A 15,342-nucleotide genomic window follows, 5' to 3' on the forward strand; every position below is an offset into this window, starting at 1 on the left:
CTGAAGACAAATTGACCGTTAAGTATCATTGAACAAGTATTAATATTATGCTTATCTCTATGTCACAGTTCAAATACACTGGAAAAGCTGAAAATTGAGGTATTTTGCTTAAAATGTCTCTAATTCCTGAATGTGTAATACTTTATTTCTGTGAAAGCTCTTTAATTAAAGATGAAAGACTAAACCTCAATCACATCAGGGTGAATCTATTTCAAATCCACTGTGGTGTATAAAGACAAAACCACAATATATAGAATTCATGAAAGTTAGGTGTTGGCATGGCATACTAATGTGTAAAGTATTAGGTAGTTGCAGTGAGAAGACAAGTCTTGCATGATCCAATTAATTCAGTCGACCAAACAAATACAATCTGAAACTGAACTGAACTGAAACTAAAAGCTGTCCTTTGTCTTTTAAATGTTATCATTAAGGCTACTCATTCACTCATCCACTCATTCCTCCTAAGCCATTATACAGATATTCACTTACTAATTCATGTAATCAAAACTGCTCACATGTGGACCGTGTAAACAGTATATGGTGGAGAAAAGGCCCATAATTACTCACTCTAGGGATGAGTAGATAGTGATTTACGCGTGTTTTATTGATTATGGTATTGTGGAATTATTATAGAGTAATTTTGATTTCCCAAAATAAATTGCAGTCATTAAAGTAATAAAGTTATTCAGGATATACTACACCCAGCCCCCCAATGGGGATTAATAAAGTATTATAGAAATGAATCAAACTGAACTGAATGTGATCCATTCACGAATGAATGGATTGTTTACATTAGTCTGGTTACATTTTAAATGTGAAACAATTACTGCAGGTACATTTGACGTCCATAACACCCAGGAAGTGTGCAATGGCTGCTTTTACAGTGTAAAAGCAGCCATTGCAGTCCAAAATGGACAGACAAACGCATAGACTGAATAAAAAGGACTAGGCAAACCGATGGAATATGAGACGCTGTTTCATTCAAAATAAATTAATAAATACATCAATTATTAAATATTAAATACAAATAAATACATATGACAATGAAATAATACAAAATAAATCTTAAATGAATAAATATTCAATGAAATAACAAAAAATTAATTTATACAATTTTTATTTTTAATGACAACTTATTCATGATGAAATAAATAAATATACCATTATAAACTAAAATAAATAAGTTATTAAAAAATATTAACTTTTGCATTTATTTCATTTAATATTTATTAATTTAAGATTTATTTTGTTATTTCACTTTCATATTTATTTATTTCATTGAATATTTAATACTAGTATTTCTTTATTTTGAATGTAACCACGTCCCCTACACTACAGTGCGCATGTGCACATGTAATCCCTTGGGTTGGCGAAGGAACTACAGCTGTAAAATAACCCTGAAACCCAAGTTACTGTATAACTACTGTGTCATAATAAAACGAGGAATTTCTCGACAAAAGTCGTCCACGACTGAGTCTGGAGTCGGTGCGTTATGCGATTCCACGGCGACTCCCCTGGAAAGTTGCACATTGGCTTCAGTGTAGGCTTTCCTCTGTTTAAATCCACCTAAAGTTTAGCTGTGTTTACACTTGGAAATGCCTGTGACATTCAGCAGACTGCTGAGTCCTGCTTTCAGACGGACTCGGCTGTTGTTTTCTCTTCAAAACACGCAGGCATGGAGACGCGCGGCGCAGGTCCGCGGCTCCGCCGCAGCCGCCGCCTGCAGCGACATGTTCCGTTTACACGCAGACTGTCTCGGTGAGTGAACGTTCACGTTCGATTTAACGTGGAACCATAAATCAGGCTTAATAACATTTAACCTGCCTGCGTTTGAAATGCCCAGAGCTGAACTACGGCGGGACGGCGATGCGGTTCAGCTACGTGTGGCTGCGGGACCACTGCCGCTCCGCCTCCTCGTACAACCAGGCGACCCGGCAGAGGAGCCTGGACACCGGCGGCATCGACCTCCGCATCCGCCCCGCCAGCTCCGCGCTGGACGGGGGCCGCCTGGTCCTCACCTGTGAGTCAGGGGGGCGCTAGAAACACACCTGTCATGTTCCAGTGTCTGCATCTCTCAATGCTTATTGTAATAAATATACTCTATTATAACTTAAAGACAGACTCATTTCAGAGAGCTGCACCAGACTAGATGAAGCATAGTTTGGAATAATGGATTAGATTAGATTAGATTAGATTAGATTAGATTAGATTAGATTAGATTATTTATTTATTGTAGGCTACCCAGATTAGATTATTTATTTATTGTAGGCTACCCTTGGGTAAATTTGGTTTACAGTGAGTGATTCATCTCGTATTATATTTACAATCCAAGACCATACACTCAACAACACAGGACAAGATAAAGTGACGACAGTGCTTTGGCTAAAAAAAAAAAAGGACGGCCGGGCCAAGATAAGAAGCAAGATAATAAAATACAAAAACAAAAAAAAAAAACATCAATAGATTAGAAAAAACACTCAAATATTCAAACCGGCCAAAGGATAAAAACATGTGCTTTTTCAATAAAAACAAGACAAAGGAAACAATAGAAAACATAAATACAAGGTTATGTTGCAGTTTCTCTCACTTGTTAATAGCACTGATGGCTGCTGGTACAAAGCTGTTTTTGTAGCGTTTGGTTTTGCAAGCAGGTACCATGAACCTCCGACCTGATGGAGCAGCTGAAACTCACCTTTAAAAGGGTGGGAGTTGTCTTTTAAAACAGAGCCAGCTATCCGCTGTAACTATTTAGAATACAGGGATTCTGGATGAAGTTGAGACTCGCCAATCAGCTTGCTCCACCATTTCACGATTTGGTTTAAACAGTTTTTGTTTTTAAAGGACACATTTCCAAACCATGAGCCAAGACAGAAAGATAAAACTAATTCTATAAAAGCACGATAAAACAAGATCAGCATGGTCCTGGCAATGTTTAAAGTGGACAGTTTTCTCAGACAATAATAATAATAATAATAATAATAATAATAATAATAATAATAATAATAATAATAATAATAATAATAACGATAATAATAATAATAATAATAATAATAATAATAATAATAATAATAATAATAATAATAATAATAACAATGGTAATAACAAACCATCATCACTAAGATGCAAAAGTAGGTGCCAAACATTCAAATGTGGTGAAAGTGTCATGATGTGGTGTTGATTGGACCCAAATGCAGGAGAGACGCCAGAGGCAGGAGTTCTAAAAAAGATGATTTATTAAATTAAACAAAACCTAAAGCGCTGCTGAGCAGGGTTGCAAAAAACATGAGAGCAAAAAATCCAAAAAGCATGTCAGAAAGGAAAGGAGCCAACTTTTCAAACTTCTAACTTGTAGCCAGTTCAGAATAGTGATGTGCGGATCAATACTGAAATATCGATACTTCCAATACCAGATCTGTATGCTCTAAAATCGATTCTCAAACTAATATATCAATACTTTTGATACTTCAGTCATTTGTGGTGATGTAGGTACTGTATGTTATAAACAGGAATACGGTGGAAAGTAACAAAACTATTTAGATTTTGTCTAAATGACACGCTGCTGGTAGGAATTACTTTTTTTCATTTTCATTTTCATTGTAGTTCATATTTTTTGTTTATTATTCTCTTATTAATTTTAATGTTTTTATCATTTTACTTAGATCTTTTTTTAGTGATGGAAACACCTTTTTCAAACACTCTGCTTTACTGTGGTTGTAACAGCTCGGCTACCTCAGTATACTTCTGACTTTAAACTAAATATCCATTATCTAGTATCGGCGATTCCAGCCTGAATTTTACTCGATATCGGATTGGAAAGGAAATCGGTAGTATCGAACATCACTAGTTCAGAAATGAGAAAAGTTGCAGTACCTTGACTGGCCACTGGGGTCTCCAGTAAACCTTCCCTATGGGTTGTGGGTTGAAGCTTAGCAGAGCAGCAGGTAGCATGTACTAACCATGCATCAGCTAAAGGACAGCAAAACAATAGCCCCTTTCACACAGAGATTCCGCAATATTGGTGTAAAGAAGTCCTGCCAATACGCCGCCTTTGTTGGTTCACACAGAACCATACAACGCCGGCATAACGCCGCTCCCGTCTGTAAATTCACACAGCATGCCGGCGTTCCGCAATCAGAGGCGTGACGACAGCGTCAGTCCGACCGTCATGTCAGCGGCATGCCGGCTGTGTCATTCACACAGACCCCGTTTCGTCTCTGTGACGGCTCTGTGACTACCTCCGCTGTCGGCTTATTGGTGGGGCCACTTGGCCCCCCCATTCCGCCTCCGTGACTTTCACACAGAACAGCGAGGCGGCTTAAAGGCGCAACGTTCCCGCCTCGAACTGGCTGTGTGAAAGGGGCTAATATCTCAAACGGGAGGTCTTGCTGCAAGCCTTGCAGCTCTTCTGGTCAGCATGGATTTGTTGAAGGTGCTGGGAGCCATGCATGTCGGATCGGTTTAGGAGCCTCCAATGCAGACGTCTGCTGGAACCCTCAAAAATGGATAAGCATGTGCGCTAGTAGTTTCTAAGTCAGGGGCCTCAAACTAACTCATTTTCATTTCGGACCACATCAACATCACAAATGACCTCAAAGGGTCGGTTGTGGCAGTACTTAAGGTTGCTGCATGATGGAGAGCGGCTGCTTTGATTAGACAATTACGACTTTTAATATCCAGAGGGCTGCATGAATAGTTATGGCAGGCCGGATGACTCCCGCGGGCCTTGAGCTTGACACATGTGCTCTAACCCCTTGAGTGTGATTAAGATAAGATGGGTCCGTTCCAGGCGTTTCTGCTTGTTCCACCATGTTTGCATCATCAAAGACCGATGGTTGATATCCCAGGGGTTTGTCAGGTCTTCATATTCAATCCCTAGGTTGCAGTTTGAGGGTCACCCTGAGACATTAGCTGATTTCACACAGTGATTTTGCTATAAAGACATACTGGAGATTCCCTCTTCATTCCATATCTTCTCTTGAACTGTTCATTCAGTGATCCCACTGCAGTGGTACACAGCACCGTTTGTTCACGAGGCATGTTTGTACAACAGTTGGGAGTGTCTTCCACACAGATGCTTTATTATCAGTTTTATTACATAAAATCTAAATGCTTTTTAAAAAATTTGATCATTTTTTATCTAGAACCTTATTGGGCAGAAATAATGAGGATTACAGTTAACATTGTTGTTTCCTGTTACAAGTCCTGAGCCTGTTTTGTAGTTAAAAAAATATTCCAAATAGTTATTCATTTATTACAAGTAGTTAATTATATTTAATGAGCTGGAATAGGTACCCATGACCCTGCAAAGGATAAAATGGATGGATGGATGGTGCATTTTGATAAAGTACTAGCTGAGAAAAAGCTACCAGTTTAAAATGCACATCTTTTAAAAAAAAAATATTTGTATCTCCAATTCTCTCCCATTGCTCCTACCTGGAGGGTCTGCACTGATATCAAGCCTCCGTTATGCTTGCATGTTATTCCAGCCAGATCCTCCCCACCCCATCTGGCCAGAGGGGGCATGTATAGCCCAGGACTGTGTGCATGTTTTTGTGAGAGTAGCTCACATTAGCCCCCCAAGGGAACACGGGGAGAACATGCAAACTCCACACAGAAAGGCTCTTTTGCCACCCAGGGGTGGTGAAGTCATGGGGAAGTAAACACGCACTCAGCACCCACAGCCAGAATTGAACCCAGGACCTTCTAGCTGTGAGACAGCTGCGCCACCGTGCCCCAAAATAATATAAGTCTAGTGTGCAAGTCTGTCAGATGCCACATAGAGATCATAGCAGCATTGTTTTTTTAACACAGGAAATACCTTTCTTCCTTTGCCCTGTTAATGTGCGCCGTTGAAAAGCATAAAGGGGGGATATTAGTGAAAAAAGGAAAACTTTTCATGTGCCTGACAGCATTTATTCCCTTTGTTTGAAGTCACTACTCACTCAGAAACCCATTGTTTGGTCTGGTTTGCCTGAATATTTCTCCTTCGCTAAGGAGTTCAGGTTTGCAGAGTTTTGTAACATCTCAGACTACGATCAGAGTCAAATGATCCAACCTCCCCATCGCCCCGTCATCTGTAGGCACCCAGGTTCACACCATGGTGCATTTGCTGTCAGTTTCAAAACAGGCTGGAGACGGACTCCTCTCCTTAAAGCTGGCTTTTACGAAGAAGAATTAGAGCAGTTGTGAAGAGAGCTTTGGTACTGGAACGCTTCGGTGTTTCGACCAAAGAACGTCTCAGACATGTTATTATGGCCTTTGTATATATTTTTCAACTTCTGTTAAAACACCAGAATTCTATTGTTCATGTCTTCCTCTGCTTTTTTCAACCAAAATAAGACATTAAATATGCTTATGTCATCAAAAACACACCATTGTGCAGGAAAAACCTCACATTTCAACTGTAATGCAGAAGTATGCACCGGATGAGTCAGAAGAAATAGTGTGGACTTCTCTCTGGCTGCCCCCCGACTTTTTTATCCTTCGCTTTATCATCCAGCAGACGTTCCCCTGAGTTGCAGGTGAAGCAGCTTAAATGGCACAAAGCCCCGGCAGCTGGAGGCATCCCTCATCCTGCCTGACATATCCCTGCACGTGAACGGGGGGAAGCCCAGTAGGACTTTATTGCTTGCGTACTTTAGAGGAGTAATTGTGCCTGCAGTATCTACGAGAGATCCTGGCCACAGTTCATCGTTCCTCTTTCAAATCGCGATCACGTGCATCCCCACACATCCCGTGCTCCTTTTTACAGCATTTTTAGTTTGTGTGACCCTTGGACCAGCGCCGATAAGATGATCATCTTTTAAAAGAAAATAACTGGAGAAATGTGTGTGGATGGGGATAGCGCCACTGTAATGAGGTAGTTCACCATCCGTCTGGATTATACAGTAAGAAACAAGTCTGATGTGAAAACTGCTTCCTTGTGCTTTTCTCTTCTTCAATAGCTTCCATCTAAAAATCTGTGTCTGTCCCAGTGTGATTATGCACACGCGAGAGTCGCGCTGCACGTTACATAATGTGACAAATGGGACTACGTTAGCCCCAGGACGGATGACGATGCACATGCTAGTGCAGGCACAAACACAGGCGCGCCTCCCTCCGCGAGTGCAGCGTATTCAAGGTCAGCTCAGTGCTTTGGTCCACGAGCCTCCCATCTACATCTGTCCTTTTAAAGGCTTCCGAATCTTAATTGTAAGAGCCAGCTTGGATACCTCCATGCATCTCTCTGCCCCAGTTACTGATCTGCTGCATGTACAGTACAGGCACAAGGAGATTAGAAAGATTTTATGGGTTGTACTTTATTGCCTTATAACCTGATGGACTGCAGTTGTTTCTCTTGTTTTTATGTTGTGATTGCACTGCGGCAGCATCTTTTTCAGAGGAACCGGCTTTGCTTAAGTTATGCAAACGTTCTTTATTGTTCAGGGAGCTTATACTAACAACTGGACTGAACACACCTAGGAAACACTCAAAGTCCTGGGGGGAGAAGGGAATGATTCCTTGGGCATGACAGCTGCTCGAACCTCCCCAGACAGCAAGGTGAGATTCTTTGCAGCTTTGTATCAGACCTGCACAACAGTCAGGAGGAATATCAGCCTATTCCTCTTCACAGAGCCGTGTCGGTTCAGACACAGTTGTAGGATATCTGCTCTGAACATCTGTCTGGAGGTCACGCAGCAGAATGTCCTCGGTGTTAAGATGATGGCCGGGTTTCTCCGGAAGATGGATTTCCATTTTCTGAAGCCAGCCTGTGGCGGATTCACTTTGATGCTTTAGGTCATTGTTAGAGATGCACCGATCGATCGGCAACCGATCGGTATTGGCCGATAATGCCCCTATCGGTTTTGATCGGAGTTCTCAAAATAATAGTTCAAAGCAGGCCGATCGGATGACGTTTACAACAACAAACTGCCGCCAGCGCGTGCGTGCGTGCGTGCGTTCCCACACCTCAGACCCAGGTCTCTTAAGAGGGCGTGGCCGTCTCTAGGGGGCGTGGCCGTCTCTAGAAGGGGCGTGGCCGTCTCTACAGAGCATCAATGGGAGTTTTACAATGTCCTAAAAGGACCACAAATCAGGACGACAGTCGTGTCAGTCGGCTTCACAAGTGACATTTGGAGTTCTAGTGTGAAGAGTTGTGCTTCCCTCACAAGAGTTTCCTCACACGTGCCTGATGCTATTGCTAAAGATTTTATAATTCATTTTTATTTTAAGATATAATTCCTTTTTCCACAGGAAAACTAAGGTTTAGTTTACAACTTGTATCAACTCTAAGAGAGTGACATGTCTACTGTTGTCTGTGTTGGTGCACTGCACATGTTGTGTTGTGTACACATAATTATTACCACAAGAAAGCTTAAGCTAGTAAACTACACGGGTCTAAGTCGTCTCTAAGAGTCTCTAGAGTGAAATATTTCACATTGCCTCAGCCTGCAATAAAACAGTCAATTCATGATACTTTTTCATCTCCTAATTTTGATACCTAATAATACAATTTCAGTGTTGTGTACATGAGACAACGATATTGAAGAATTTATGGATCTCACACTGTGATCAGTGATCGCCAATATCGGGATCGGCAGATACTGCTTTTGGTGATCGGCCCTCAAAATACTGATCGCTACATCTGTAATCATTGTGCTGCTGCAGCTCCAGACGTTTACTAATCTTCAGCTGCCTTGATGAACTTGGGAATTTTTCAATTCAATTCAATTCAATTCAATTCAAGGGTTAGGAGAGAACCATCCAAGGGATTTCTGTCTTGCTACTCACTTTATATCAAGAATGATAAGTCAGTATAGTAATTTAACCCTTTGATGGTTTTTTCCGTGTCTGCTCTACAGGGCCCGATGGTCATGTGTCTGAATACGACCTCAGCTGGTTAGCCGAGAACAACTATGAAAGACAGCGGGGGGTTACCGTGCAGCCGCGCGTCCTCTGGAACTCGAGCATCTATGAAAATGCAAAGGTGCCGTCGGCCAAATGGGACAAGTTCATGAACTGCGATGATGAGCTAAAGAAGTTTCTCCAGAACTATCTGCTGTATGGGATTGCTTTCGTGGATGAGGTCCCCCCCACGGTGGAAGCCACCGAGGCCGTTACTCAGAGGGTCAGCCTCATCAGGTATCGCTTATTTATTTATATGTCAGCAGTCTCTTTCAGAAATGACATTCTCATAGATGAGAACAACACATGCGGATACTTTGCTCTTGTATAATGTCTCTGCCTCTTTTTTGGGTGAAATTACAAATTCAGTTTGATTATTGGTCAATATAAGTGTTTAGATGTTTGTTAATATGGTGTCATAGACTATTGTTGCCTTGTAGCTCCTATCACAAGGCCGGTCAGTAAATTATTATATCATTTCGCTGCTATGTTGGCCTCAACCCAGAGGTCAAAAGTTGGTGCCCGGCTGTTTTATAGTATTTGTTGTCACCCAAAAAGCACTGTGGCCATCCCTGGGGTAGGGTTATGAAATGGAGCTGTCTGATCTTATTTATTGAGGTCCTTATTTTGTGTGTTTGATTCACAAGGGAGACCACGTACGGAAGAATGTGGTGCTTCACGTCAGATTTCTCCAGAGGGGACACGGCCTACAGCCAGCAGGCCCTGGACCGCCATACTGACACCTCCTACTTTCAGGAACCGTGTGGGTAGGTGCAGGAACAATCGCCTCACATGGCAATCTTAACTATTATTTGTGCATTATTGAATCAGTAACAGTCATTGCTTTTGTAGCTTTATAGGGGTAATGTTGTTGCAATAATTGAAGATGAGTGGTGTTAGGGTGGAAAAATTTAACTTTCCATGCCATCTTCTAACTTTTCATGTCATCCATTTTCTTTGGTTTATTTTGTTATTGACCAGTAGAATTTCACATTTCATGTCAAATACAATATTCATGCGTGAATGTTATTCCTCATCTTTCAAATGCATTTAGTGTATCTGCCATCGTCATCTTGTATTATAAATGTGGTCACTAAGTTTTTCGTAGTTGCGCTTGTTTGACCACGTGTTCGGAACAAAGGGCATGTCACAGACCAAGACAAAAGGCTGGGGGTTGTAGTTTCTTCTCCTCAGGTGCCACGGATGTAGTTTTTTCTCTTTTCCGGCGGCACCGGATTGGACGAGGAGGCGAGCCTCCAGAACCAGCCAACCAGGGGAGCGGAGGAGAAGTCTAGAGCCCTCTCCACCTGTAGTATAAATGTTGACGTTAGCCATGTGGTCGGAGTCTTTTTTCTTTCTACTTTCATCTGATATCAAGTTTTCTGTACAATATCAAAATCAGTTCCTCCTTCCAATTTTTGAACACACGATCAGATTTTCTTTAAATACAATTTTGACAGTGGCAACAGTAACGCTGAGCAGTTTGCATATATGCTCATTGGAACTGGCACCAGGGTTCTCTACAGGTATATTAGGTATATAGTGGTTAACAGCTGAATGTGGTTAGAAACCTACCTGCATGTGTTTTAGTGTCGACTGTTTTCATGGGAATCTCTTGCAGAATCCAGGTCTTCCACTGTCTGAAGCACGAGGGGTCTGGCGGGAGGACGCTGCTGGTGGATGGGTTCCACGCTGCAGAGAAGGTGCGCCAGCAGTCACCTGAAAGCTTTGAGCTACTTTCCCGCGTGCCCATCAGCCACGAGTACGTCGAAGACACCGACGGCCACAAAAACCACATGGTGGGCATCGGCCCCGTGCTCAGCGTTTACCCCTGGAACAAAGAACTCTACATGATCCGGTACGTTCATGTTCACTTTAGTGCTTATTAGACCCCGTGCTTTAAATTCTTTCAGATGAGCTAAATGGCTTTTCTTGGTCTTGAAAAGAGCTGTCGATAACAAGAAGAGTTTCAAATATGAACAGTAGGAACACGAGGAGAACATGCAAACTCCACACAGAAAGGCCCTTCCTCCAACCGCACCCAGGGTGTGGGTGCTGAAGTCATGGAGAGAATTGAACCCTCTAGTTGTGCGGCGGCTGCACTACCAGCTGCGCCACCGTGTCCCCCGAGCTCGACCTCTTTATAAGCCGCTGAGCCCATTACATAACTTCAGCTTTCCTATTTTAGACATGAATGCTAATAGAGACAGAGCTCTTGGAGGCATGTTGTCCATTGGGGAACTCTTCAGTTTTCTTACTCCTTTAAAACTGCTAACAAAATTATAAACAAAATATTCCAGATTTTCAAGTCTTTAAAGGTAGGGTAAGATGTCACATCATCTAGAAACCGCTCACCTGACCTTTAATTTAAATTTGTTTTTAAGTATATGCTGGATTAATGTGCCACTTTTTCTAGTCCTGCTGATCACTCACATTTCTTTGGTTATTTTTATCCCCCTGCAGATATAACAACTACGACCGATCAGTGATGAACACAATCGCCCATGACACAGTCCAGCCATGGTACGTGGCTCATCGGGAACTGACCGCAGAACTGAGGCGGCCAGAGAATGAGCTCTGGGTCAAACTGAATCCAGGGAAAGTAAGAGAGTTATTTTTTTTTAAACTTTTTTTATTATAATTTTTAATGAAAGGTTTCAATCAATCAACCAACCAACCAACCAACCAATCTTTTATTAGTATAGCACATTTAAACGACCATGGTTGACCAAATTGCTTCACTGAAGTTTAAGAACAAATAATAATAATAATAGATGTTAAAACAAAGACAGTAATAATTAAACACACAAAAATTAAAAATGACTAGTAAAAAACCCAATAAAATCCCAAATTGCAAAAAATGACCTCAAATTCAAAATTCAAATTCAAACACATTCAGCACAGAAAATTGAAAACAAAGTAAAAAAAAAAAAAAGGAATCTCAAGCATGTTAACTTTATAGTTTTTTGAATTTTAAACATGTACTCTAAGGAATGTATCTCGTCTTTTCCTCCGCAGGTGGTTTTCATAGACAACTGGAGGGTCTTACATGGGAGGGAGTCCTTTACCGGCTTGAGGCAGCTCTGTGGATGCTATCTGACCAGAGATGACGTCCTCAGCGCTGCACGCTGCTTCGGTCTGCAGGCATGAACATGCAGAGCCTTCCACTTCAATCCTTATCAATCTGCCTATAATATAGGTCTAATTCCACTTGCACTCTCACAAGTGACCTTTGCACACAGCTCATCTCTATGTTGTAATTCACATTTTGTAGGTTTTATCTACAATTACAGATTGTGAGTATCTTATGATTTACACTTGAAATGATTAAAAGTATAAATCCTTAAATGGTTTCAAGTTGTTTGTCTCAAACATGTAGTGGCTGCAAAAAAGAAAGTGATTGTCCAAACAGGATTCTCCCCCTGCACAGGTCATGAAGAGATGATGAGATAAACAGACAAAAGCATCAAAGTACAGGAAGGACAAAAACCTAAGGGCCACTGCTCTAAAAGCTCGGTCTCTTCTAGTCTTTAAGTGGTGGCGCAGCACCACTAGCAGCCTTTGACCAGATGACATTCAACTGAGAGGAATGCTGAGGAGCTCCAAAGGTAAGAGACGTACAGTAGGTAGGAGCTTGATCACATGAGGCTCTGAAAGTGAGAACTTTAAATAAAAAGATTCTAAAATGCACCGGTTACCAGTGAAAGGACATTAAAACAGGGGTTATGTGTGTTTCTTGGGGCCGTTAGGAGCCTTGCAGCAACACTCTGGACTGCTTGTAGATGATGAGGCTCTTTTTTTTGGGTAAACAGATAAAAAAGGCTGTTATACTAGTCTATATGAGATTAAATACAGGCATGAACAATCATCTCCAACTCAGACATGTTGCATTTAATCAAAAAACTTAAAATTCTGTTTGAGAAGAAATATGTATCTCTTCATCAAAGAAATTATATCAGGATACTTCCAGAACTGAACCTTGGGGTACCCCACATGATGGGCTCATGGATTTTGTTTTAGATTTTGCTTTTATTTTTATTTTTTATTATAATTATACATCACTAAGACAAATTATTTAATATAGCATGAATATTGTGAAGAGACAACACTCACTACATCGTTTTTCTTTGTTATAAAATAAATGAAACGGTGTATTTGATATACTGGTAGTCAAATTTGTTCTTTCTGAAGAAGCTGGATCGATGGGACTCGAGGGAGACATTCCTCTGTGTGTACTTAATGAATGCAAGAGAAACATTTTTTTGAGAGCAGCTGCTGTCTTGACGTGTTCAAAAAGGAGTAAGAAGTGTTTCAGATGGACCCTCGTTATTAGATATCAAAACATCTTGATGTACTTAGAAGTTACACTAAGTACACTAATAGTAAGAATTTTATACAGTATAAATACATATTGTGGTATACCTGAATATAAATGAGCAGATACCTGAATTATTATTGGCATGTACAGTTACATGCCACTTAACATTACATACCCTGAGTCCCTGTATTCATCTATACATAAAAGCATCCTTTTTTTTTCTTTCCACCTTTATTTAACCAGATAAAAAAAGAGACCCATTCAGGTCAAGACCTCTTTTACAAGGGTGACCTGGCCAAGGAAGGCAGCAGCACACATCCACAAATAACAGCAATCACGAAATAAACATTAAAATGAGAGTGCAAACTGTTTAGCAAATAAAGTGCAATAGTGGTGACTTATATGTAATATGTAAAAAAACAACAACTTCAGAAAAAATTTAAAATGTAAGTACACACACACATATTGTTTAAAAACACAGGCACTGCCGAATGGATTCTCGTTGTCGTTTTTTTAGAAGTGAGTGAAAGGCTTCAAATTAAACAAGTTCAGGCATTTTTAGTTTAAATTGGAGGTTATTCCACGCAGAGGGTGCAGAGAAACTAAAAGCTTTTTTCCCCAAGTTAGTACGAACACAAGGAACAGCCAGGTGCAAAGTGTCATTCGACCTTAAAGCATAATGGCTTTGAGTTCTCTGAAGAAATAAACATAAATAACCAGGAACCAAGCCAAGAAGAGCCTTATAAATCAGAGTCATCCAGTGTGTAAATCGTCTAACATTCAGAGAAGGCAAGCCAGCTTTAGCATACAATTCACAATGGTGAGTGAGATGCTACAACCAGTTATGAACCTTAGAGCAGTGTCTCCCAACCTGGGGTCCGGGGGCGCCAGAGATCTCTGGGGGGGGGGTGCGAAACTTTGTCTGCTTTGAAATTATACAGATGTAAAAATTATATTTGCGAATGAGTCATTCATAAGACATTGTTAGGAATAATTTATGAATGTCTTGAATATTTTTTGGGTTTTTTATACACTGGTGACAAACACAGGAAATTATTTCATTCCTTAATATTATATCATCATTACTCAACAATTAATCTACTCCGAAAGGTTGTTAAAGGAAAAATGTTAAAAAATGTTGGTCTCATATTAAAAGAGACATTTTTCAGAAATATTTTTATGTCCTTTTATGTCCTTTTGTGCGTATTTTATACATTGGTGATATTAGAGAAAAACAAAGTCATATGTACTGTATACAGAGTAAACCAAAGAGAAATGTATAAAAAAAAAACATAATTAATGTTCATTTCATCAATTAAAGACTATTTTGGTGCTAGTACGTACGGGTCGGGGGGCCTGGCTGGTCTTAGACACAAGTAGGGGGGGCTCCAAGGAAAAAACGTTGGGAACCACTGCCTTAGAGAACAGTGGTAGACAGGAGTCAAGGACTGTAGACAGCTGTTTATTTACGTGTACAATATTAGTCATTACAAGCATTCTTACTTATAGATATTTCTACCCGCATTAAAGCATACATGTACACATATACTTATTGCTATCAATATATGTATAGATATATGCATTTCCACATACTTACTTATATCCACAACCATACAAATCCAATCCACCAACCCCTCACCCAGCACGCCGCCCCCATGACAGAATAAGAACAGAACCAGGAAGTCCCCCGTCCTGATTGGCCGGCACAAGGCACCGCATGTTGTGGAAAAACCCAATAAAATGCTCTTTTATATGTTCTTTCCAACTACCGTAGGTGAATAACTGGACTGAAACTGAGTCTCTAAGTTACCAAAAATAAGACTTCAGATTTCAGTAGATTTATTTAAACAGCTGCATGCAAAAGGGTCAGAACATACATGAGGTGTCAGAGAGAGAAACAAAGAAACAAAGGAAGCGTAGTGATTTTAAGGCATAAAGGAAGATTCATATACGATTCGAGTAGACAAAAACATCTTTAAGGTCAGTGTTAATCTTTTTTGAGCGGACTACCAGTCTGCACAGTTGGGCCAAGGCTATGTTTTGCTGCTCTCAGCAGTTTCGGTATAATCAAGTGGCCAAGGCTGAATTTTCCATCACACTGCACCAACACCAGGACCTGGGCCCCTCACAGCTACAGCCCA

At 40.7% G+C, this 15,342-nt stretch overlaps 1 protein-coding gene across 1 annotated transcript; it reads left to right on the forward strand.

The window, feature by feature from the left end:
- The first annotated feature begins 1,374 nt into the window (after nt 1-1,374).
- Nucleotides 1,375-12,231, forward strand: tmlhe (trimethyllysine hydroxylase, epsilon). Its single transcript, XM_061740951.1, has 7 exons — nt 1,375-1,758; nt 1,844-2,020; nt 8,841-9,120; nt 9,531-9,650; nt 10,505-10,741; nt 11,347-11,485; nt 11,902-12,231. The coding sequence occupies exons 1-7, from the start codon at nt 1,596-1,598 to the stop codon at nt 12,031-12,033; spliced, it is 1,248 nt and encodes a 415-aa protein (XP_061596935.1). The 5' UTR covers nt 1,375-1,595; the 3' UTR covers nt 12,034-12,231.
- Nucleotides 12,232-15,342: the final 3,111 nt, after the last annotated feature.

The sequence above is a fragment of the Cololabis saira genome, chromosome 14, assembly GCF_033807715.1.
Source record: "Cololabis saira isolate AMF1-May2022 chromosome 14, fColSai1.1, whole genome shotgun sequence".
Lineage (NCBI taxonomy): Eukaryota > Metazoa > Chordata > Actinopteri > Beloniformes > Belonidae > Cololabis > Cololabis saira.

What these genes read in the sequence shown, in the direction of transcription:
- tmlhe (XM_061740951.1), top strand. Translation starts at nt 1,596, where the DNA reads ATGCCTGTGACATTCAGCAGACTGCTGAGTCCTGCTTTCAGACGGACT. An exon ending in TTTACACGCAGACTGTCTCG is followed by an intron (nt 1,759 to 1,843) that starts GTGAGTGAACGT and finishes TGAAATGCCCAG; the next exon opens with AGCTGAACTACGGCGGGACG. An exon ending in TCAAACTGAATCCAGGGAAA is followed by an intron (nt 11,486 to 11,901) that starts GTAAGAGAGTTA and finishes TTTCCTCCGCAG; the next exon opens with GTGGTTTTCATAGACAACTG.